At 44.9% G+C, this 25,579-nt stretch overlaps 1 protein-coding gene across 2 annotated transcripts in view; it reads left to right on the top strand.

The window, feature by feature from the left end:
- Positions 1-25,016, top strand: part of MMP17 (matrix metallopeptidase 17) — a 191,786-nt gene extending 166,770 nt beyond the window's left edge. For both annotated transcript variants that reach the window (XM_033953675.1, XM_033953676.1), the window contains exons 6-10: positions 4,145-4,244; positions 7,397-7,479; positions 16,213-16,365; positions 20,030-20,287; positions 24,419-25,016. In XM_033953675.1, the coding sequence (XP_033809566.1) occupies positions 4,145-4,244; positions 7,397-7,479; positions 16,213-16,365; positions 20,030-20,287; positions 24,419-24,726 (902 nt within the window). In that variant the 3' untranslated portion in view covers positions 24,727-25,016. The remainder of the gene's footprint in view (positions 1-4,144; positions 4,245-7,396; positions 7,480-16,212; positions 16,366-20,029; positions 20,288-24,418) is intronic.
- Positions 25,017-25,579: the final 563 nt, after the last annotated feature.

Genomic DNA, 25,579 nt, shown 5'->3' with positions numbered 1-25,579 from the left:
ATGTGCTAACTGGACTTTCTGCAGTTTGCCAGTCCCACTTACCACCTTGGCATTTTAATGCAGGCCCGGTAAAACAAAATGCTGAGAACACCCCCAATAGATGCCGGGTTAGTTTCGCAGCTGCTGTGAGGTTATTTCCTGGGTTAAGTCTCGGTAGCTACAAAATCTAATACACTTTAGTAAAATAGCCCCTATGTGATCTAGTGACCAGTTAAAACTGGGAGAGGATAATTTTTAATTGCACTAAAATATATATTCTTCACTTTATATCATCTGTATTCTATTGACATTTTATCTTACACTTCCCCCTCCCCATTTGCGGTTCCTGCACTCGCGATTTCATATAATCGCAATTTTTTTTTCTGGGGAGGGGGAAAATTAAAAAAACAGTCTTAATGTTTAAAAAAATCCATCTTTTTTTCCTCCCTGCCGCCTTTCCGGCCTTACCTGGTGGTCTAGAGGGCTTTCGGGGCAGGAGCGATCTTCTTACACTCCTGCCCCGTGCAGATCGCAAATGAGGAAATGGCTGCTGGGAGTTCCCGTAGTCTCTCGAGACGACGTCGGGAACTCCCTACAGCCATTTCCTCATGGCGATCTGCACGGGGCAGGAGCGTAGGAAGATTGCTCCTGCCCCGAAAGCCCTCTAGACCACCAGGTAAGGCCGGGAAGGCGGCAGGGAGGTGAGGGTGGGTTAGAGCCGGATAATTGCGGTTTTTCGGCATTCGCGGTCAGGCTCTGCCCGTATCCCCCGCGAATGACGAGGGAGAAGTGTATTTTTTGCTATATGATTGTTTTACATTGCTGTTAAATGTTTACATTTCTGATATTATGGGGCGCCTTTTCAAAAAAGAAAACCATCCCAAAAAAGTGGATGCTATTTTCAAAACCCTTTTTTTCTAGATGGATTTCTATGCTGTTTCTATGTAATGTGTCTAAATCTCAAGAGGGCATGTTGGAGGCATGTTTTGGACAAGGCTAGGGTGGGCTTATGATTTGGCTGTTTCTCAACAATAAAGGAACATTGTAGAGTACACTCAGAGCACAATTTGGATATTTGTGACTAAACCTGTTTTCATAACAAATAAGTGCCAAAAAGGTGCCCAAATTGGCCTGTTGACCACTGGAGGGATGAAGGCATGACCTCACTTTACTCCCCCAGTGGTCACTGACCCCCCTTCCCACCCCACTCCACCCCCAAAGATGCAAATGAAACAATACATGCCTGCCTGTATGACAGCTTCAGATGGTATGGCCAGTCCTATTCGAGCAGCAAGCAAGTTCCTGGAATAGCCTTGTGGTCAGTGTCAGACATGGGGACTTAGGCCCATATCCCACTCTACCTACCACACTTATGGTGGAATATGTGAGCCTTCCAAACCCTACCCTAATTCCATTATACCTACATATAGGTGACACCTGCAGGCATAAGGGTGATTGGTGTGGTAGATAATTGGGTGCATTAGGTTTTGGGTGGGTTTTGGAGGGCTCACCATAGAGGGTTATGGTCAGATGTGTATTTGGGACTTTTTATGATAAGTTCATTACAGTGTAACATAACATAACAAAATTTCTTTTTTTTAATATTCTTTATTCATTTTTAAAACTTACAATAAGTGCAACAGCATATAGCATCAATATATATTTAAATACATCACTTAATATCCTATTAAAATTTAATTCAGATTCCGTAACCCTCCCACCCCCATATTCAATGACTTTCATCAAACATAAGAAGACATATAATAACCCCCCTCCACATTATTTGCACTGATAAGAAAACCAAAATACCCCCCACCCTTCTCCCCCCACCTTGGATGTGCATATTTAAGGGGGAAAATGATATTCGTTCATTACAATATTTTGTTAATGGTCCCCAAATATCCTAAAATTTCCTAAAATTTCCCTGCTGCATGGCAATTACTCTTTCCATTTTAAATATATGACATAGGGAGTTCCACCAAAAGCTATAATTCAATCGATCCCAATTTTTCCAATTTCTCCTGATCTGTTGTATGGCAACCCCTGTCATAATAAGTAGAAGCCTGTTATTCTTAGATGATATTTGGCTCTTAGCCCTCATTGACATGCCAAACAGCACAGTATCATACGATAATGCCACTGGATTTCCCAACATACAATTTATTTGATCCCATATTGATTTCTAAAAAGCAAGAATCAATGGACAATAGAATAATAAATGATCTAATGTCCCAGCTTCAAGATGACAGCGCCAGCATCTATTTGACTTAGAGCTATTTAACTTTTGTAAACAAACTGGGGTCCAAAATGCTCTATGTAACAGAAAAAAACAAGTTTGTCTCATAGATGCAGACACAAAATTTCTTATATACCACAGCTACTTTGTGGTTCTGTGCGGTTAACAAAAATTAAAATAGTAACATAGTAACATAGTAGATGACGACAGATAAAGACCCGAATGGTCCATCCAGTCTGCCCAACCTGATTCAATTAAAAAAAAATTATTTTTTTTTTTCTTCTTAGCTATTTCTGGGCAAGAATCCAAAGCTTTACCCGGTACTATGCTTGGGTTCCACCTGCCGAAATCTCTGTTAAGACTTACTCCAGCCCATCTACACCCTCCCAGCCATTGAAGCCCTCCCCTGCCCATCCTCTACCAAACGGCCATACACAGACACAGACCGTGCAAGTCTGCCCAGTAACTGGCCTTAGTTCAATATTTAATATTATTTTCTGATTCTAAATCTTCTGTGTTCATCCCACACTTCTTTGAACTCAGTCACAGTTTTACTCTCCACCACCTCTCTCGGGAGTATACACAGTATAAACACAATTAGTTAATTAAAATATTTACCAAATAGAGCAGTCTTCATACATTTTCTAAATGCCAAATAAGAAGTAGAGATAGAAGATACATACTAATTTGTTTATCACATAATGCTGCCTGACACGCTAAGATCTTACTAAAGAAGCATTTATACCCACATCCTTTTACAGAAGAAAAATCAAAGATCACGTAGATGTTTTCTACTGGCAAATATAAAATGATCCATGAGATAACTGGGTAATAACCCACTGAGAACCTTGAAACAGATACAGCCGAACTTAAAAATCGCTTTTGCCTCTATTTGGCAACCAGTGCAGTTTATGATAATACTGCATCACGTGATTGGATCGTTTCAGTCCAAAAATCAAATGCACAGCAGTATTCTGGATAATCTGCAACCTTTTCAGATTTTTCTTGGATATTGAAAGATAGAGCACATTATAATAATCCAATGTACTAGTGTATTTATATTTGGTCATTTTTCTGTTGCTATGCAGTTGCATTACATCAGGGACTTATTACCCGCATATACAAGAAATAGTTCACTGAGAGTGATTAACTTAATGAAAATTGCACAAGGACTTGAAAAAGGTGCATGAAATGTTCTTAGTTAGGTTAGGAGTGGATAAGAAAGTCCTGCTATGGTATACTAGCAAGCTGGTTACTTCATCCATTAAAGGCTTGGTTGACAAGCCATATTTTCACCTGCTTCCTGAAGTAGAGACAGTCTTATGTTACGCAAAGCCTTTCAGGGAGTGTTTTCCAGAGTATGGAAGCTATTTTACATGAGGACAAAAAAGTGAATAATTAAAAAATATATAAGCTGTTTTATTAGTTTTTTTTAATTAGCCTAACTTAGGATGTTTCTTATCAAACTCGGGGCCTCTTTTACGAAGCCATTTAGCACAGGCTGCTGCGGTAACCGCCCTAAAACCCATAGGGATTTAAAGGGCTTCGGGGCTATTGCCAAGCGTCAGCTGTTAGCGTGACTTTGTAAAAAGCGAGGGGGGGGGAGGTTGAGAACTAACATTCCCTTCCTCAAATCCAGTCTGAATAAGCAGATGAGGGGAAAAAAATAGGTTTCCTGAACATATCAATAAATCAGAGATTACATCAAAACCGTAGTGAATAAATGGGAAGAAGGGATGATAGGTGACAGACAGAAGAATTAGGTCAATTAGAGGGTTAAAAACCCCAAGTTTTTGTTTTCTCCATCAGGGGACTTTGCTGCAAACACACAAGTACTGTTTACCACCAGACTTTACACAAATTTTTTTTTTTTAAAAAAAAGAATAGATTGAATGCTTAAAATACTTTGTATTAATATTTTGAAATCAGGTGTCCGGGAGTCGGTGTCCCCAACTGCCAGGCCTGAAGTCCCAAAGAACGAGGAGCACCCACTGCTGCCTGATCTACCTGAGAATCGCTCCACCATCCAGTAAGCGAAGGCTGTGGAAAATGTGGCCACCCCCTTCCAGACAGTAAACACAGTACTAATCCCTTGCTATCATTCACAAACCCCCTCTTTTACTAAGGTGCGCTAATCGAATTAGCGCTCGCTAAATGCTAGCGCGTCCATAGACTAACATGCACGAGTTAGTGTTTAGCGCGCGCTAATCGGTTCGCGCACCTTAGTAAAAGAGGGCCATAGTTTTAGACTGGGTAAAAATCATAATAATGTTCAACGGGGGGTAATTCTATAACGGGGTGCCACAAATTAGAGGCTTAGATGCAGTGTGCCCAGTGCTATTCCACAGTAGCATCTGGGCACCAAGATTCCATTCTAGAATATTCATGAAGGTCAGCATCTATATTTAGGTACACACACGCTAACACTATTTCAACAGCAGGTATAAATGCACGCACCTAAGTGTGGCACCGTAGCGCATAACTTATTGCATTCTTTGAGTTGCATGGGTAAATGTTGGTCCCGCCCATGTTTCTCCCCTGTGAATATCTCCCTTGCATTTACACAATGATGCCAAGTCACCCAGTCCCAGGATGGAGACTTTTGGCCAGTTCTGGATTTCTGACCTCCCCATCCTGGTGCATTATTGGATATGCAGCACTGATTTCAGTAGGCAATGATCAGGCACTACAAATCCCATGCTGCTATGGGTTGTAAGTTCAAAATCAGGACTGACCAAAAATCGTCAGCCTGGATCTGGGTAAATGTGGCATTTCTGTTTATGCACCGCGTGATTTGTGCACATCGGGCCTGATATTCTGATATTCAGCCAGTGAAAATGCTTGAGTACCTGAATAAATGAATGTAAACCATTCTGAGCTCCCCTGAGAGAACGGTATAGAAAATTGAAAAAATTAAAAATTAAAATTAAACCCAAAAATTCAAAGCCAGGCCGTATTCAGGCTTCAGCCCTGAATTTCCAGGTTGGTGGAACCAGCTAATGCATTGCTGGTTAAGATAGGACTGACTTTTATGTGGTTAACCTGGCCGGTTAAGTGTTAAATATTGGCACATAACTGGCCAACTTTGCCCCGGATACCCCCAAAATAGCTAGTTTTCAGTTTGGTGTTAACTAGTTATTTTCAATGGCACTAACCAGTTAAGTGGCGCTGAAAACGAGTGGTTAGTCCCAAACGGGCAAGTTAACCAGCCAGAAGCTGATTCTGGGCAGTTAAATCACTTTGAATATAGAACAGTGAGCGCTCACCTAACACTTACGTGGGCAAAGGTTCACATACCCATATAAGAGCTAACATGCTGTACTATAAGCATGCAGATGGTGCTTATAAAATTTAGGCACCAAAGTATACAATGAAGGGGATTATGTTCCAAGGCATTGTGGGACATATAATCCATGTTTTCCTATGAACGATCCAGAAATTAGTCTGTCAAGCAGGCAGTGGAAGTCTGTAGAATGTCAGTCAGCAGTTGCAGATTACGCAGTACGAAAGGGAGGGGCTCATCTCCCTCTAATCTCTTACCATCCCATCCACACTTATATTTCTGATCTTTCCTAGTTCTGTTCTTCTCTCCTCCTTCTTCACTTCCCCCCCTCCAACTTCCTCTCTCCCCCTTTCTAAACAGGAAGGAACACACGCTCTCTCTGTGATCCCAATATGCCATATGAGACTTTATTGCTAGAATGAGTTGCTGCTTTATCCTAAGGGTGAAGTTAACTATCAGTGTTTCCTCAAGTCTGTTAAGGCTTAGTTATTTGTTAAGGTGTTTGGGGAAAGAGACTTATAATTGGGGGGGGGGGGTGAGGTAGCTTTAAACCTTGTGTTTTAAATGGGGTAGGGAGAGATAAGGGGACATTTTTATGGTTTGATATTATATAGATAGGATGAGGCAAACACATTTGAGCATGTTTCAAAATGCAAATGGAAAGTCTTGCAAAATTCTCTCAGAGTCTGGGGATGAGGTTGTAACTTCAAGCCTGTTAGTGATTAGTTTAGTGAAATGACCATATTCCAACTCAAGACCAAACCTTCCTACTCTTCTCATCCAGCTGGCAGCAAATGTATCTTAGGAGTTTTCTTGAATGGTAAGCATTCATTTGAGGGCTGCACATGGTTCAGGCTTACATGATACCTCTAATGAACCTGAATGCGATAGAGGCAGCATATATGCAAATCTATCTCATGCATATTCATTAGATGTATCTTGAAATCTGACTCACTCATAGCTCTCAAGGATCAGAAGTCAACCCAGTCCTTGGAACACACAGGCCAGTCAGTTTTCAGAATACCTACAATGAATATGCATGAGACAGATTTACATAGAATGGGAGTAGTGTGTGCAAATTTCTCTCATGTACTGTATATTCATTGTGAGTATCCAGAAAACTTGACTGTCTAGGTGTGTCCCGAGGACTGGGTTGAGAACCCTTGCTTTAGATTAACACCTTGATGACTGAATTCCATCGTCAACTGCAGACTGATTGTTACTTTAGAGACAGTGGCATAGCGAGGGTAAGAGGTACCTGGGGCAGTGGTGCCCTTCCCCCACCTTCTTTTCCACCCCTTGCTCCTTCCCCGCCCCCTCCTTGCTACCGTAAGGGCGCATCCTATACCTCTTGCTGCTCGAACTTCGAATGGAAGTGACATTGGAGAGAGAGCCGATGCTGAGTGGCTAGCAAGTCGGTGATACTGCTTGTGCTGGAAACGTTAAAGAGGTACAGTGGAATGGAAGGGGCGCGCACGGCAGGATGGAGGAAGGGGCGGAAAAGAGGGCAGGGGAGAGTCATCACTGCCTCGGGCACCTCTTACCCTCACTATGCCACTGTCTCTAAAGTACCCATGCCATTTTGTCAGCTTATGTGAGAATCTCTGGCAGCTTGTGATAAAGGTTTTACAAAAATCAGTTTCACCAGAAACATCCATCTTTTGTCCTTGCGAAAACCGTATATTCACAGCTGCAATGCAAATGGTTGGCAGTAGGCCCTTAACCTCTTTCTTTTCCAACACTAACCGGACATTCATTATCACTGGTCAGTTCCAGAGTGTTATTACGTGGGAGGTTGAGGAGTTAGAAGAACACGTTTCAAAGTGCCACTGCAGGGTATTAGCTAGGTGACGGGTCATCCCCAGAGGTCTCACTTTCTTCCTTCCCTCACTCTCCAGGCCAAGAAAAGATGAGCCGGACAGGTGTACGACTCACTTTGATGCTGTGGCACAAATTAGAGGGGAAGCATTTTTCTTCAAAGGTGAGTTCCTTTCCAAGCTGGAGTTATGCTGTGCTAGGTCTGTGGCTGGCATACGTTAGTGTGTATAACGGATAGGATTCTATAAGTTGCATGCAACACTTGATAACACACCCATGACCCACTCATGCTCCACCACCATGTACGCCTCCTGTGGAATTGTATCAAGGTTTTCCAGAGTATGGAAGCTATTTTACATGAGTGAATAATTAAATCCTTTAAATCCTGATGTGTAGGGATGTACATAGTTATATTATTGGTTTGGACGCTATGGGGCTCATAATCAAAAAAACTAAACATTAAAAAAAATCCTGCCTAAAAGTCAACATTTGGACATCTTAATCATAGGGACATCCAAGTGCCAATAATCAAAACCCCTTTCATAAATGTCTAGTGAGATGTTTCTCCCTATGTGTGTCCAGAGTTCCAGGGGGGCGTGCTGGGAGGCTTGTCATGGGCATGTTTTGTGTGGGCTTTGGGCGTGATTAATTTGAACGTCTTGCAGCGATAATCAAACCTTTTCCAAGACGGCCTGGACGGAACTTAGAGGCTCGAAGCTAGACCTGTTTCAAAAGCATCTAAGTGCCACAAAGATACTCAAACTGACCAGATGACCATTGGATATATTAACCCTTTATTTGGCATTGTTGCTCAGAAGCCACATGCATTTCTTAGGCTTTCATGGGAGATCTGCATCTCCAAATGCCTGTTAATTGGCACTGTTGCTCACATTCAGCATCAAGTTACATAAAGCAGCTGGTTTCACCGTCTGCCAATTAAAGGGTTAAAGTATGATCTCACACACACACAGGCACACCCCACTGCTCACTAACCCCCTCTCATCCCCTAAAAATCTAAATGAAAGAATACATACCTGTCTCTAGTACAGCAGCACTTGGTATGGGAAAGCCTAGTAGAGTATCACACAGGTATCTCAAGTAACCTGATGGATGGGCTACTGAATCATAGAGAGGAGGACCCAAGCCCATAAGCCACTCTAACCACTATATTTATGGTGAAAAGTGTGAACCCACCAAAACCCTACTCTACTGCCATGAGGGCTATTGGGATGTAGGTTTGGGGGGAGTTTTGGAGTGCTTAGCATAAATTATAAGGGTATATGGTGAGATGTACATCTGGCACTTTTTATATGAAGTTCACAGCAGTGCCCATTAAGAACATAAGAACATAAGAAGTTGCCTCCGCTGAGGCAGACCATAGGTCCATCATGCCCAGCGGTCCACTCCCGCGGCGGCCCATCAGGCCCATTGTCTGAGCAATGGTCTATACCTATCTATATCCTTCAATCCCTTTTTCTTCTAGGAATCTATACAAACCTTCTTTGAAACCATTTAAGGTTTTCTTGTCTACAACAGCCTCTGGAAGCGCGTTCCATGTATCCACCACCCTCTGAGTGAAAAAGAACTTCCTAGCGTTTGTTCTAAGCCTGTCCCCTTTCAATTTCTCCGAGTGCCCCCTTGTGCTCGTGGTGCCCCTTAATTTGAAAAATCTGTCCCTGTCTACTTTTTCTATCCCTTCAGGATCTTGAAGGTTTCTATCATGTCTCCTCTAAGTCTTCGCTTCTCCAGGGAGAAAAGTCCCAACTGCTTCAATCTGTCGGTATATGGGAGATTTTCCATTACCTTTATCAGTTTAGTTGCTCTTCTTTGTACTCCCTCAAGTACCGCCATGTCTTTCTTGAGGTACGGTGACCAGTACTGGACACAGTACTCCAGATGCGGCCGTACCATTGCACGATACAACGGCATGATGACTTCCTTCGTCCTGGTCGTAATACCCTTCTTAATGATACCCAACATTCTGTTTGCTTTCCTAGAGGCTGTGGCGCATTGCGCCGATGCCTTCAGTGATGCGTCTACCATCACTCCCAGGTCTCTCTCCAGGTTACTGACCCCTAGTGGTGTTCCCCCCATTTTGTATGTGAACATCGGGTTCTTTTTCCCCACGTGCATGACATTGCATTTCCCCACGTTGAAGCTCATCTGCCATTTTTCGGCCCACTTTTCCAGCTGCGTTAGATCCTTTTGGAGATCTTCGCAGTCTTCCCTGGTTTGGGCCCTGCTGTATAGTTTGGTGTCATCTGCAAATTTAATGACTTCACACTTGGTTCCCGCCTCTAGGTCGTTTATGTAGATATTGAACAGGAGCGTCCCAGCACCGACCCCTGCGGAACTCCGCTCGTGACCCCTTTCCAGTCTGAGTAGTGGCCCTTCATGCCAACCCTCTGCTTCCTGTTTGCCAGCCAGTTTTTGATCCATCGATGGACCTCCCCTTGTACCCCGTGGTTCCATATCTTTTTAAGCAGTCTCTCGTGTGGCACCTTGTCGAAGGCTTTTTGGAAGTCAAGGTAAATGATGTCTATAGATTCCCCTTTATCCACCTGGCTGTTTACTCCCTCAAAGAAGTACAATAAGTTTGTGAGGCATGACCTACCCTTACAGAAGCCATGTTGACTCGGTTTTAGTTGCCCATTTTTTTCGATGTGCTCACAGATGCTGTCTTTAATCAGTGCCTCCATCATCTTTCCCGGGACTGAGGTCAGGCTCACCGGCCTGTAGTTTCCCAGGTCCCCCCTTGCGCCCTTCTTGAAGATGGGCGTGACATTTGCTATTTTCCAATCCTCCGGGATCTCTCCGGTTTTTAAGGATAGGTTGCATATCTGTCGAAGTGGCTCCGCTATTTCGTCTTTTAGTTCCTTGAGTACCCTTGGGTGAATGCCGTCTGGACCTGGCGATTTGTCGCTCTTTAGTCTGTCAATCTGCTTTAGTACATCCTCTTGGCTCATCTCTAAATCTACCAGCTTATCGTCTTGGTCTCCTATTACGATCTCCTCGGGTTCCGGAATGTTGGTTATATTCTCCATCGTGAAGACTGACGTGAAGAACTCATTTAACCTGTCAGCTATCACTTTCTCTTCTTTTACTACTCCCTTTCTGTCTCCATCGTCCAATGGTCCCACTTCTTCTCTCGCCGGTTGCTTCCCCTTGACGTATCTGAAGAACGACTTGAAGTTTGTTGCTTCCTCTGCCAGTCTCTCTTCGTATTCTTTTTTTGCTTTTCTAACCAATCGGTGACACTCCTTTTGGTGTTCTTTGTGCACTTTTTGGTTCTCCTCTGTTTGGTCTTTTTTCCATTTTCTGAACGATGCTTTCTTGTCGCTTATCGCCTTCTTCACTGCATTTGTTATCCACACTGGGTTTTTTGTTCTATTTTTTTTGCACCCTTTTCTGAACTTGGGGATGCATATGTTTTGCGCTTTGTGCACAGTCTCCTTGAGTAAGGTCCAGGCTTTTTCTACGGATTCCGTCTTCCCTATGTTGCCTTTGAGTTTCTTTCCCACTATTTTCCTCATGGCATCATAATTTCCTTTTTTGAAGTTGACTGCCGTCGTTGTGGTTCTTTTCCCCTTTGATGATCCAAATTCAAGCCTGCACTGGATCGTGTTGTGATCGCTGTTACCTAGCGGGGGTAATACCGCCACCTCCTTTGCTGGCCCCCCTAGTCCATTGAAAATTAGGTCAAGAGTGGCATCGCCCCGTGTTGGTTCCATGACCAGTTGCTCCATGAAACAGTCCCTCGTGACCTCTATGAATTTGGTCTCTCTTGCGCAGTTTGAGTGCCCAATACTCCAGTCTATCCCAGGATGGTTGAAGTCCCCCATCACCACCACATTTCCGCTTCTGCATACCTGCCTCAGTTCAGCCTCCAGCTCCTAGTCGATTTCTTCCGGTTGTCCAGGTGGGCGGTAGTACAGACCCAATTTAATGTCTGCTCCTGCTCCTCCCTGTAGCTTAACCCATAGTGATTCCAAGCCATCCGCCCGTACTGTTGTTTCCATCCTGGTTGATGGTATGGAGTCTTTTATGTACAGCGCTATTCCTCCACCCTTTTTATGTGTCCTGTCTCTCCTGTATAGTTTGTACCCTGGTATGGCCACATCCCATTGATTGTCCTCGGACCACCACGTTTCTGTGACTCCAATTATGTCTAGGTCCTTATTGCTGGCAGTGATTTCCAGTTCTCCCATTTTGGCCCTCAGGCTCCTAGCATTTGTATATAGGCAGTTTAAGACCCAGTTTTTAGTCCTCTCTTTTTGTTTCCCTTGTGCTTTGGTACTCCTGCAGTTTTCCTCATGGTTTGCCAGCCCCTGAGCTTCGTCCTCCTCCTGTTGTGTGTGTGTGACGTCCTCTGCCTGTTTCCCCTGCACCTCCTGCTCTCCTAATTCCCACTCAGTCCTGGGCTCTTTTTCACAATGTCTTTGCCCCTCTGGCTCCTGTTGTTCTGTTTTGGTGCCGCTTACCAGGTCCATTTGTGCCCTCGATCCCTGCAATGCGTCCTTAGGTCCTTTTTCAATACATACACACTCAGTCCCGAGTCCTCCTTTACAATGTCCCAGTTCAGTATCCTTGTCAGGTACTGATGTCCAATGTGTCGAGGTCAGGTTGACTATCGGCTTTCCCCTTCTCCTCAGTTTAAAGCCAAGTCTATGACGTTCTGGACGTTGCGTGCCAGCATCCTCGTCCCAGCTGTGCTAAGGTGCAATCCATCTCTTCTGTAGAGCTTGTTCTTCCCCAAGAAAGTAGTCCAGTTCCTAACAAAGTGGAAACCCTCCTCCTCGCACCATCTCCTCAGCCAAACGTTAATTGATTGTAGTTCGCTCTGTCTCTTTGTGTCCGCTCTCGGTACTGGCAGGATCTCTGAGAAGGCTATCTTCCTTGTCCTTAGTCTCAGTTTCCTCCCCAGGGTCATGAACTGGTCAGTTAGTGTAGTCCTGTTGAAGTTTCTCCTGCTGATGTCGTTGGTTCCGATGTGGATCACTACTGCTGTCTCCTCCGTCTCGGCTCTCTCCAGGATCCTCTCGATATTGTTGATGATGTGCTTTGTTCTTGCCCCCGGGAGACATGTTACTAGTCTGTCCTCTCTCCCTCCGGCTATATGACTATCTACTCCTCTCAGGATTGAGTCCCCTACCACGATAGCCGATCTCCCCTTCTTCAACTGTCTCTCTGGTCTCAGATCTGTGTCATATGTGCAGTCCATTTGTCCGTCCTCTGGGCTCTGCTGTGTCTCCGCCCCTGGTCTCAGGTCTGTGTCATCTGCGCATTCCGCTAGTCCTTCCTCCTGGCTCTGATGGATCTCCTCCTCCTCTGCCTGCCCAGGTCCTCCGCAAGGTCCTAGTTCCATGGTGTCTGGTGGTTCCTGTCGTCCAACTGTCGGTTCTCTCCTGGTGTGTTGGTAGTCCTGTGCCACCACCATCCTGCAGGCCTCCTCAATGAATTTCTCGAGCTCCCTAACTTGTTCTGCGATGTGGCTCTCTCTGGCGGTGTCCACGGTTGTCCAACACTGTTCTTCCATGGTGCACAGTCCCTCCAGTTCTTGTACTCGAACCTGCAGTCTCCCGACCTCCTTCTTCAGGCTATCCAGTTCCTGACATCGATTGCATATGTATGCCTGCCTCCCGGAGGGGAGGTAGTCATACATATGACACTCGATGCAGAAAACTGGGTAGCTCCCCTGGGTTCCTGTAGCCTCCATTCCTGTGGCCTCGGTGATTTGGGAGTGGTGCCTGGCTTGCAGTTGTCTGAAAAAGTAGAGAGAGAGAAAGAGTGATAAGGGAGAATAGAATTGTTTTGTTTTTTTTTGGGTTTTTTTAAAGTTAGAAGTTATAGAGGTTAGAAGTTGGATTGGATTTGTTGCTGGGCTGCCTGGGCTCCTTCACAAGGCTTCCTTCGCAAAGGCGCTCTCGCTAAGGCGAGCGCCTTTGCCACTCGCCTTCGCCGCGCGCTGAACAGCTGGGCGCCGTTGGCTTCCCTTCTACTTAAAGGGGAGCCCGGGCGCCGATGCGACCTGTGACGCGGTGGGGGGGGCGGAGCTACCTCTCGCCGTGACCCCGGGTCTTTTTGCCTGCCTCCGGCTTCCTCCCCCGCTGTCTCTCCTGCCTTCTCCGGCCCCTGCCCTGCAACAGCCGAACCTACAAAACAAGCAAGTAGAAAGAAGCAAAGCAAGCAAAACTGCCGAGGTCTGCCTCGTGCCCTGGCTTCCCTTCTACTTAAAGGGGAGCCCGGGCGCCGATGCGACCTGTGACGCGGTGGGGGGGCGGAGCTAAAATTTTATTAAGATATCCCACTGCTCTGTTGGCATGTCTGTGTGGCCAGTCCATCACAATGCTGGCCCCTCCCACGTCCAAATGGTCTGGATTTGGATGTTTTCAACTTGGAAGTTTCTTTGGTCAAAAATGGGATATAAAGTCAGGCATCCTAAGGGTTGGACATTCTGTCAGCCTAGACATCCAAGTAGACTATTTTTAAAAAATATATATATATTTTTTTATTTTTTTTTGAGATCTAGCAGTTCGGCTTTCGAAAATGGGCATTTCTCTGCTTCCGACTTTGGACATTTAGCAGGAAATGTCCAAATCGAACTTAGATGTCCTTTTCAAAAATGGCTCTCCACCCATTCTAGCATTTTTAATGTTATTGGACCCTCTCTTTGGAATACTTCACTGTTGCCCATCAATGCAGACGATTCAATGCAAACATTTAAAACCAAATTAAAATCTCCTATTCCAGGATGCTTTTGACTTTTAACCATGAAATATAGCATTATGACCTTTTAAACAGCTCTGCAGGTCCTTGACTCTGGACCGGGGCCATAATATTGGCACCAGATGCATTCCATACTTTTTATTTCTTATCCTATCTATTTATGGAGTTCTTTTCATTTTCTTATATGAGTAATTTCGATATTGTAAACTGCTGAGAAAGGCCCCTGATTGGACGGTGTATCAAATTTAAATAAACTTGGAAACCTGGCTATGTGCACCCCCAAAACTGTTGTAACTTCACTGGAAATGTCCAGTTAACTCTTTTGTAATCCGCCTTGAACTGCAAGAGATAGGCAAAATAGAAGTCCCTAATGTAATGTAATGTAATTATTAAAGATAACCTAGCTATGCACCAACTGGAAAGAGAGAGCACACATCATCTCAAAAATTTCTACAGACATGTGCAGAATCAGTGGCTCTTGATGGTGGCCCTCAGAGCCCCAAGAAAGTCAAGCTGATATACAGCCATGTATAGAATTGGCGACTTTCGATGGTGGTCCTCAGAGTCCCAAGAAGGTCAAGCTGATCTATGGCTATGTATAGAATCAGTGGCTCTCAATGGAGGTCCTCAGATTCCGAAGAAAGTCAAGCTGATCTATGGCCACGTGTTGAATCAGTGGTTCTCAGTGGTGGTCAACCAAACAAGAAGAAGAACTGCAGAATCAATGGCCCAAAAATCTAGGTTTATATTAGGGTATATAAGCTATTCTGCCCTGATGCAGAAAAAGTGCACAGAAGGCTTTAAGGCAAGCACACCACTAGATCTGAGTTGGGGTAGACGGGTTAGTTGAGAGGAGTTAATACCAGTTTTTTCTTTTTGTTGCCAATATAAGAGTACCTGCAGCTTTTAAGACAGAATGAGAAGAAGTGGTTCTGTGTACAAGTCTGAGCTATAAAAAAAAAAAAAAAAAAATGCCTGTACTATAATATTATACTATGAATAAATACCAGCATCATAAAAATTTTATGCGCAAGAAATTTTTGCAAGGCCAATGTTTATCTGCAGAATCACATTCTAGCCCACGTGTGCTGACACTTTTTTTTTGCTCAGTATTTGCTCAGTATTAGCTGCCATTGGTGCAGAGCCTTGAGTGCATGAATCCAACAGGCTTACCCTGATTAGCGAACAAGTGTGTAGGTTTTAAATTTGCATACGATTAACTTATTGCACTAGTGGGCAAAACGTTCTTGTTAAGTTTGCATTCGAAGCCGTTCTCTCATCCACCGGCGCACGGCTTTCTGCATCAGCTCCTGAGATAGATGGATCTTTAGCAGCCTGATGGAAAAACAGTGGGATTTCCAAACGAGTTCAGATTATTGGGCCAGTTTGGACCACTCCTGGTGCCTCCTTCTAGTTTCAGACCTATTTACTGTCAGATAATCAGGTCCAGAAATTTAGAGTTGCGGTGGAGCAAAAAGTCACCAGAAAGAGCAGAAAAAGCAATCCCCACAATGACATAAACAATAACTTGTACTGTTTGTATGTTATCCAATTGTTGTGAACCGTTTAGAACTCTCGGGTATGGCGGTAGATGCCTTCACGCGGGAACATCAGGTCTCAAAGCGTGCTCCAAAAAGTAGCTCAAAGTTCCATCCCTGCTTCGACAGTGGCGCAAAAAACATGACTGCTTCATAGTAACATAGTAACATAGTAGATGACGGCAGAAAAAGACCCGAATGGTCCATCCAGTCTGCCCAACCTGATTCAATTAAATTTTTTTTTTTTTTTTTTTTTTCTTCTTAGCTATTTCTGGGCAAGAATCCAAAGCTTTACCCAGTACTGTGCTTGCGTTCCACCTGCTGAAATCTCTGTTAAGACTTGCTCCAGCCCATGTACACCCTCCCAGCCATTTGAAGCCCTCCCCTGCCCATCCTCCACCAAACGGCCATTCAGTCTGGCGTTATGGTAACTCTATCCACCAGGAAAAGTTTTTTAAAAAAAGGAAACTATCTACCTGAAGCCTGACAAATCTAGTAATAAATCTTTATTAAATGCCTTTCTTCAGGGGTTCTGCCTCACCAAAAAGCGGATTTCTCTGGAACTATTAATACATTTTCCCCTCTCCTCTTGCATCTATCCATCCTGTAACACGTCATCTCTGCCCATCTAGGGAAATATTTCTGGAGGCTGACCCGGAACAAGCACCTGGTATCCCTGCAGCCGGCACAGATCCATCGCTTCTGGAGGGGACTGCCACTAAACATGGACAGCCTGGATGCCGTGTACGAGAGGACCACGGACCACAGGATCGTCTTTTTCAAAGGTAGGAAGAAAGCCCAGGTCATTGTCTGTATCCTGGAGAACTCACGGACTCTGCCTCCTTTACTTTGGGCTCCTTTTACGAAGGCGCGTGAGGGCCTCGACACGCGGCATAGCGCGCGCTAAAATTCTGCACGCGCCAGCCGCTACCGCCTCCTCTTGAGCAGGCGGTAGTTTTTCAGCTAGCGCGCGCTAATCCGGTGCGTACGTTAAAAACACTAGCGCACCTTCGTATCTTTATTTCTTTTTTAAATTTAAAATATATGCATGACACTTTTCACCAGCATGAAAGCCGCTTACAAGGCTGCAGTATATAATAGCGCTTAACAATTTAGGGGTCCGTTTATTAAGGTGCACTAACCGATTTAGCGCATGCTAAATGATAAAGCGACAATAGAATATAATGGATGCCTTAGCATTTAGCGCGCGCTAAAATGGTTAGTGCACCTTAATTAAAAGGACCCCATAGAGCAGTGTTCTTCAACCTTTTGACATCTATGGACCGGCGGAAATAAAAGAATTATTTTGTGGGCCGGCACCGGTCCATGGACCGGCAGTTGAAGAACACTGGGCTAAGTCGTGGGCCAGACCCCACCTATCTCCACTCAATCTCCACCCCCTCCCCCACCCCCATAATAGTACTAATTGTAACAGCATTTTTTTCCATTCATTTTTCATATATACACACACAAAATAATATAATCGTATTAATAAGACATAATGGTTAACCACAAAATTAAACTATACAAAGCACACCGTATGCTTCTCAATATTCATTCCTACCAGAACACAGATAACCCCTATGCAAATATGGGACCAAAAACTAAAAGTACTAATACAGTGTTCCCCTGGTCGTCGGCGGTCCCGGTCATTCGCGGTATTTTCTGACCACAAACCACCGACAAGGAGAGGGCAGCGGGAGAGGCAGGAGAGAGCAGCCGGAGCACAGTGAGTGCAGGAAATCACTCGCGGTATGCTCCGACCACCTCTTCCTGCACTAAGTCGGGCCTTGACACGCAGCTCCTGATTGGATAAGGCCCGACTTAGTGCAGGAAGAGGCGGTCGGAGCATACCGCGAGTGATTTCCTGCACTCACTGCGCTCTGGCTGCTCTCCCGCTGCCCTCTTCAGTCTCCCCCAAGATAAACCATATTCGCAGTTTTTCAAGATTCGGGGGGGTTCCGGGAACAAAACCCCCGAGAATATCGGGAGAGTACTGTATATACAAGCAAACCCTAGTGTGCAAGACTGCATGTAGTTCAACCCTAGAGGAAAAGAAACAAATGCATTTCTTCCTGAACAGACAGCAGATGTAAATCAATCACTAAATGAAAAAAATTAATTCATCCCCCCTACCGTTGTCTCCCTCCCTCTATGCTGTGTCTTGCCTTCTGGCCTGCCCCCCAGTGTTATCTTCGGGCTGGCTCCCTCTTCCTCAGTGCTGCAGTGCACAAAGCCGTGAGCAGCGGCTCCTCACGCATCCCACGCCTCATATGGAAGCCTTCCCTCTGACATTGCAACGTCAGAGAGAAGGCTTACAGTTCAGGCGCGGGATGCACTTAGGAGCCTTGGCTCACGGCTTTGTGCACTGCAGCACTGAGGAAGAGGGAGCCAGACTGAAGACAACACTGCATCGATCGCACCATGGACCGGCAGCTGAGGAGCACTGTCTGGGGCCCAATGCACATGCCGGGCCTGTGGACCAGCAGGAAATTTCTGTGGACTGGCACCGGTCCATGGACCGGCGGTTGAAGAACACTGCCTTAGAGTTCTTAAAAGTTCCCCATAAAACTCAGATCATTCCGATTTTCTTCCAGTCATTCAGATCACAGGCGTTATACTCTCTCCTACATACTCCCAAAGAAAATACCATATATACTCAACGATAAGTCAATCTCATGTATAAATCGAGGGCAGTTTTGGGACTAGAAATGATCAAAATTAGTGTGTCCTGTGTATAAATCACAGATAAATAGACATACATTTATCCCAGCCTCACTCACACCCCACCGCCCGCTCTACTGTCTCCCCACCAACACCACACAAAGATCCAGCTTGCTCTCTCTGCTGCCACTACTCCCCCAACACCCCCACCCTCCCCAATGCATGGACATTAATAAGAAAAATAGAAAAAAAAAGTGGTCATTTTACTCCAGTTGTAAAAATGGCCTTAGAGTTCCGGAATGACCCACGTAAGGACATTTTAAGGCCATCTTTTGCCTGCTATTTGTATTTTCCTACTTTCGTTTTCCAATCTGAAATCTCTATCACTCTGGGTGCTTCTAGGTTTGGCCCCTGACTAGACTTGACCGTCCCTGAAATACCTCCTGACTGCTCAGGTCCCCACCTCTTCCCCTCCCCCCCCCCCCCCCCCCCCCCCCACCTGCATATTCCTAAGCGGATTACAATTTATGTAAATTGCATTATCTTAAGGCGCATTGAGAAAACTTCCCTTTGTGTCCCAAATGGCTCACATTCTAAGCCAATGTGCCTAGTGAAATAGAGAAAAAAAATAATATAACTATATACATATATGGGGAGTGTGTGGCATAGAAGTTAGAGCTACAGCCTCAGCACCCTGAGGTTGTGGATTCAAATCCCTCACTACTCCTTTTGACCCGGGCAAGTCACTTAGACCCTCTTCTATCAAACTGCGATAGTAGTTTTTAGCGCGGGGAGCCGTGCTGCTCCCAACGTTCATTGAGTTCCTCTGAGCGTCAGGAGCAGCACGGCTCCCCGCGCTAAAAACTGCTATCGCTGTTTGATAGAAGAGGTAGTTAATCCCCTCATTGCCCCAGGTACACTAGATAGAGTTTGAGCCCACTGGGACATAAGGAAATATGATAAAGTACCAGAATGTAAACCACTAGGATATAAGTGGTAAATAAATAAATAAATATTCAGCAAAACTAAAAATAAGAATAAAGAAAATAAAACAGGAAAACAAGAGATTAGATAATTTACCTTTCTGCATATATACGGGTTACATACTATGGCACCTAGTGAGAAGAGATTCAAAGCTGCTAAAGATACTGGCCAACCCCCATGAATCTCAACATTTTCAAACCTCCCCCATCTCCAGACCTTGGATCTTTAAAAAAAATCCCAAAAAACCAAAGTGATCTCAGATCTCTGAAATTGTTGATTATCTGCCATTTTGTCAAATGTTGAAAACTGTTATTTACCAAATGTTTTAAGCATTTGAACTATATTTGTGTGTTCATAGGCTGAGGGTTTTTGAAGAATTGCTTTAAATTTAAGTTTATACACTGCTTTTTCTTTTCAAATGGATTATTTGCATTGATTATGTGGTAATCCACCTTCTACTTTCTATGACTGAAAGAGCAGTGATATTAAATTAATCTCACCTCTTAAGAAGCTGCATTATTTTTTTTTATTGCCGGCCATGGCAGTAAAAACTCTGAAGCTCATAGAATTCCTATGAGGGTCGGAACTTTTCCTGCCATAGCCAGAGATAAAAAACACTAATGCAGCTTCAGAAAAGGGAGGGGGAAGGGTTAAATTAAAATCCTCCCTTTTTCCTGGACCTTGGTTCTTTCACTTCCAATCCCTTTTTCTCTGTCCATCCTCCAACTTCCTTTAGCCTCTATCAGTCGCCACATTAGTCATTTTCTCTTCTGTCCTCCCTCGCCCCCCCTTCCTCCCCAGGAGACAGATATTGGGTGTTCAAAGATAATAATGTGGAGGAGGGCTATCCACGCCCCATCACAGACTTCGGATTACCACTAGGTGGAATTGATGCCGCGTTCTCCTGGGCTCACAACGACAAGACCTACTTCTTCAAGGACAACCTCTGTTGGCAATATGATGACCAGGAGCGGAGAATGGATGCCGGGTATCCGTCAGAGACCACCCCATGGAAGGGCGTGCCGGAAACACTAGATGATGCCATGAGGTGGTCAGATGGTGAGTGATCTGAAGCAAAGTACAGGGATTAAAGGTGGACACTATCTCCTTTATTCTAGAAACTTTTGCACATAATTTGACATTTAGGGGGAAATTCTATAAATGGTATTGATAGATAGGTGGTGGGAAGATTTGTACTAAACTGGTATTCTGCAAAAGGCACTCTGCACAGAGCGCCCTTTATAGACTATTAGTTTAGCATAGCCACAGGTGGGCCCAGTTTTTCTTCAGGCCCACCCAGTGGTGATGCACATTGTTAATGCAGCTGACGGGGATCCCCAGGCCCTGTCAGTTGAAGAGTCCTTTCTGGACTCCTGAGCAGACTCATTCTCCTGGCAGTCAACCATGCATTTCTAACTGTCAACGCCAACACTTCTCTCCCTCCTGCTCATATAAACACGGGAGATGTCAGTTGAACTGAGCATGCACCGAGGGGGAGGCATGCTGGTGTTGCCACGGGCTGAGCCTTCCCTCTTGACATCACTTCCTTGTCCCACGATCAGGAAGTGATGACAGAGGAAGGGTTGAGGGCGGTGTGAGTAGTGGGGAAAGCTGTTGACTGCTGGGAAGATGAGTCTGCTTGGCGCTCCAGAAAGGATTCTTAGCTGGCGGGGCCCAGGGATCCCAAGTTATTTATTTTTCCTATTTCTGCTTGCCTCGGCTCAGCAGAACAGGGGGTCAAGAGAAGAAATGTGTGAGTCAGGCCCACCCAGTCTTCCCCCAGACCCACCTAAAAACTGAGGTCTGGCTATGTGAGCAACTAATGGCAACTGGGAATGTAAATGACCCTGTAGTATAACATAGTGTCTAATTTCAGGGAACGCCCCTTTTGAGTTGTACACAATAAAATTTAGGTGCACATTTTCTAGAATAGGGTGCAGAACAGATCTGCGCATAAATCTAAATGAGTGGTAATTAACAGCAATTACTGATTGCTAATGGCTCATTATTTAGTTTGTGCACGGATCAGGGATCCATACCCAAATTTTGGCAATCTATATAGAATCTGGGGATTAGCACACAATGTTGCACATGTTAAATTAGCTGCTAATTGGCATCAACCACTAATTTGCAGTTTTCCACATAACTGCCCTTAGGCCCTCTTTCACAAAGGTGCGCTAAGCGTTTTAGCGCGTGTTTAGTGTGCGCTAAATCAACATGTGCTCTAACCGCTAACGCGTCCATAGGATAACGTGCACGTGTTAGCGTTTAGCGTGTGATTAGCGGGCACTAATATTTACCGCGCGCTAAAAAGCATAGCGCACCTTAGTAAAAGAGGGGGTTAGTTGGCGTTCTGCACATTGAGCAAATTGCAAGGAGGCATGGGCCAGGGAGGAGCATGGACAGGCAGGGCAGGATTAACCAATAGGCCCAGTAGGCACATGCCTAGGGCCCGAAATGGTCAGGGGGGCCTGATGAAGGACGGCATCAACATTGTTTTTTTCCAAATGGCAATGGGCCCCTCCAGCATCGATCGGCAACGCGGGCCCCCCCCCTGATCGGCAATGCGGGCCCCCCCCCCCCAATCGACAGAAAGTAAGACAAGCAAGCAACGCGGGTAAGAAAGGCAATGGGAACTGTAATTTTGCAAGCGGTGCTGCTTGCCCAAAGCTTTCCTCTGACGCAGCTTCCTGTTTCCGCCTGGGCGCATGGTAGGGTGGGGCGGGGCAGGGGGCCCAGTGTACTTGGGTGCCTAGGGGCCCTCGACGAATTAATCCTGCCCTGTGGGCAAATCAGGGGTATGGCTAACACATAGTTAAGCACGTAACTGACAGTATGCTGACAGCAGTTAAGCGCAAGCAATTACACCAGCATAAGTGCTCCTGCCTCAAGTTAGGGGTGCAACTGTGGACTGACTCTAGCGTTCTAGAACAGCAATTGCGTGCATAAGTGCAGACATAGAATTTGTATTTGGCACACCCCATCCTGCTGCCTAACTTTAGGTAGGGTTGCCAGACGTCCGGGAAAACCCGGACATGTCCTCTTTTTAGAGGACAGTCCGGGTGTCCAGAGGGATTTCCAAAACCCAGTAGTTGGTTCAGGTTTTGAAAGTCCTCAACCTCAGGGCCGCGTCTGGAGAGCTTCTGCGCATGCGCAGACATCGATGCGATGATGTCATATGCATGCGCGCCTACACCCGTGCATGCTCAGACGCCCTCCGGACGTGGTCCCAAGTTTGGGGAGGTTAATGTTGGGGGTGGAGCTAGGGGCGGAATGGGGCGGGACCAGATGTCCTCTTTTTTGATAGAGGAAATCTGACAACCCTAACTTAAGGTGACTTGTAGAGACTTAACCCCCTGCACGACCAGGACAAATACTAGTGCCCCTTAAATCAGGGCAAGCTTTTCACAGAAGAGAAGAGAGGAGAGACAGACTGAATGGGAATAAAGGTGTAGAGTAGCAAAGCAGAGGAAAGTTAAAGCCCAACTCAGGTGACTGGGGGAAAAAAATCCAACGTAGTCTGCAGTGAAACGGCAGCAAGCAGAAAACAACAAGCAAACTGCAGATAATGTACAAGATGCAGGCCACTGCGCAAGACTTGTTCGACTCCATTTGATCGTCATTGGCGTGTGTTTGTTATCTTTTATGCGGTTTGCTTTATACCTTAACCACCATGGACCCCTGAGGAAGGCATGTTATCCGAAACACGGACCGTGTCGGGTCCCTTGGTTGGCTATAAGGTTGTATATGTTACTGCAATTTTATCAATAAGCAACGCCTGCGTCTTGTACATTATCTGCAGTTTGTTTGTTGTTTTCCAAAGATATTTGTACCTTTCCATGCTTTGTGCGCAGTGGCCGAAGAACAGTAGTGACTACCATCACCCAGGCTGTGTCATTTGAAAAGTACATATTTAAAAACAGACATTGGGGCTGTATCACAGGCCTGGCGCGATCTGCCGCTGCCTATACTTAAGGCTGCCTTATCAGATATCTTTTGGAAAAAAAAAAGACTGAAACCCTGGTCCGTTTTTAAGAGCTCAGTATTCAAAAGGTGATCTTCTCTACAGATTGAGTTTTCTGCTAAGGTTTTGGGAGTCCCCCTTGACTCCTCTCTCTCTTTTAAGGATCAAATTAACTCTGTGGTCAAGAAATGTTTCTTTATCCTGCGTTTATTGAGGAAGGTTAGACCTCTCTTTCATCACCGACATTTTTCCATATTAGTTTAGTCTATTATATTATCTCGTCTCGATGATTGCAATGTTATCTACCTCAGTATCACAAAAGCTCGTCTTCATAGATTGCAACTGATTCAAAACACTGCTGCGAAATTGATCTTTGGGAAACGTAAATTTGATCAGGTGACTCCGTTGCTCCAGAGTCTCCATTGGCTCCCGGTTTATTTTAGAGTTCAATTCAAATGTGTTTGTGTTGTTTTTAAAATCCTATATGGTATCTTTACTCCTCTCCTTCCTTTATCTTGGAACGTTTACAGATTCTCCTTTGCAAAGAGGTAATCAACAATTTAAATTATCTCTTCCTTCCAAGAAAGGGATTAAAGGAGTCAAGATTTTTTTAGTCAATCTTTGATTTTTAAGTTCTCTCAACTTTGGAATGATCTCCCACTCCTTTTAAGAAGTTCTGCTCCATTTTAATTTTTTTCATAAATCTTTAAAAAAACACTTTATTTGCTAAACACTGTGAAAATTAATCTTTCGAAACTTAGGGCTCCTTTTACAAAGCCGCGCTAGGGCCTTAACGTGCGGAATAGTGCGCGCTAAATTATCGCACGCGCTAGCCGCTACCGCCTCCTTTTGAGCAGGCGGCAGATTTCCGGCTAGTGCACGCTATGGCATGTGCTAATCCGGTGCGTGCGATGAAACCGCTAGCGCGCTTTGTAAACGGACCCCTTAGTCTTATTCTTTATGGTTTTTATTTGTTAAATTAACTATTGTAAACCGAGTCGAGCTTTCTTGGATTGATGTCTCGGTATATAAAGCTAAGCCTTGGATTGGATTAGATTAGATCCCTTCTTTCTTCTTCCCCTCCCCCAGCTATTTGGTTGAATTTATGCCGCAAGCTGTAGGCATCTTCAAAGCACCGCGCTGTTTCACTCTCACCGTCATTTATGTTCACTGTTTCTCTGCAGTCAGTATTGGCTCATGCCAGGCTTGTGTCTGTGTCCTTCTAGGGGCAGCATATTTCTTCCGAGGCAAAGAATACTGGAGAGTTCTGGACAACTACATGGAAGTAGATGCTGGATACCCCCGCTCCATAGCACAGGACTGGCTGGTGTGCACAGGCATGCAATCTGACTCTCCTAATTCCAGAGCCAAACCCAGGCAAGGACACCATGATGAGAGCAGGTCAGAAAATGGCTACGAAGTTTGCTCCTGCACCTCCTCAGCGCACTTCCTATGGCCCTGGCAGCCACACCAGCTCCCAACAGGACATATATTAAGTCTCTGGACTGCACTTTTCCTTACCACAGTGCTATGACCTCCAGCTTTAGGCCGGGCAAGGATTACCGTTCACTATTTAATTAAGGGACACCAGAGCTACTGCCTGAAACCATAAGACACTGTGGGGGTCAAGACACACACCCGGCCACAGCTGAGCGTGAAACATTCCTAGCAATGGGGAAATGGCAGATTTGAAATTCTCCATGAGAAATAAACTACAGTTTGTTTTTAAATAACAATCCAAGGTAAAGGTCTGGAGCCTGCTTCGTTTTTTTGATGTCCAACTGTACACACAGCTGAAAAATAAAGATGCATATTTCTGTTTGAGGCTAGAGCTCTTTGAAAGAGGTTTCATCATAGCAGGTTTGTTCTTGGAAATCTGCATCTGTGAAAGGAGCTTTGCAAAAGCTGAATTGATGAAAATGAAATGTGGAAACGCGTAATCTGCAGGGTTCCAAATCTTCAAGCCGTGGGCACCAGCATTTCAAGATGATTAGGGGAAGGTGCCATGCAAAATAAAAAGTTCTCCTCCCTAGATGTAATAATAATAATTTTATTTCTTATATACCGCTATACCATAAGTTCAAAGCGGTTTACAACAAGATTCATGCAATGAGAGTATGCGATGATTACAACAAGAAACATATGTTTACAACAAGATACATAAGTTTAGAGCGGTTTACAACAAGGTACATAAAGGAGTATGCTCAGTATTGGGGGTGCACAACACTCCCCAAACTGGCTTTTATGCTTCAAGCAGTCTAGGGATGGAAGGAGGGTTTTCTGAGACTGCCATGTTTTTACTTGCTCAATTTACTGATCAGTTGTTTGGGATTGTTAGTATTTTGCTGCAGAGTGGCAATGGATTAGGAAGTGCAAGCTGTACTTCT

The sequence above is a fragment of the Geotrypetes seraphini genome, chromosome 8 (genome assembly GCF_902459505.1).
Source record: "Geotrypetes seraphini chromosome 8, aGeoSer1.1, whole genome shotgun sequence".
Classification (NCBI taxonomy): Eukaryota; Metazoa; Chordata; class Amphibia; order Gymnophiona; family Dermophiidae; genus Geotrypetes; species Geotrypetes seraphini.
The sequence above is the reverse complement of the archived record's forward strand: the minus strand, read 5'-3'. Positions and strand labels throughout refer to the sequence as shown.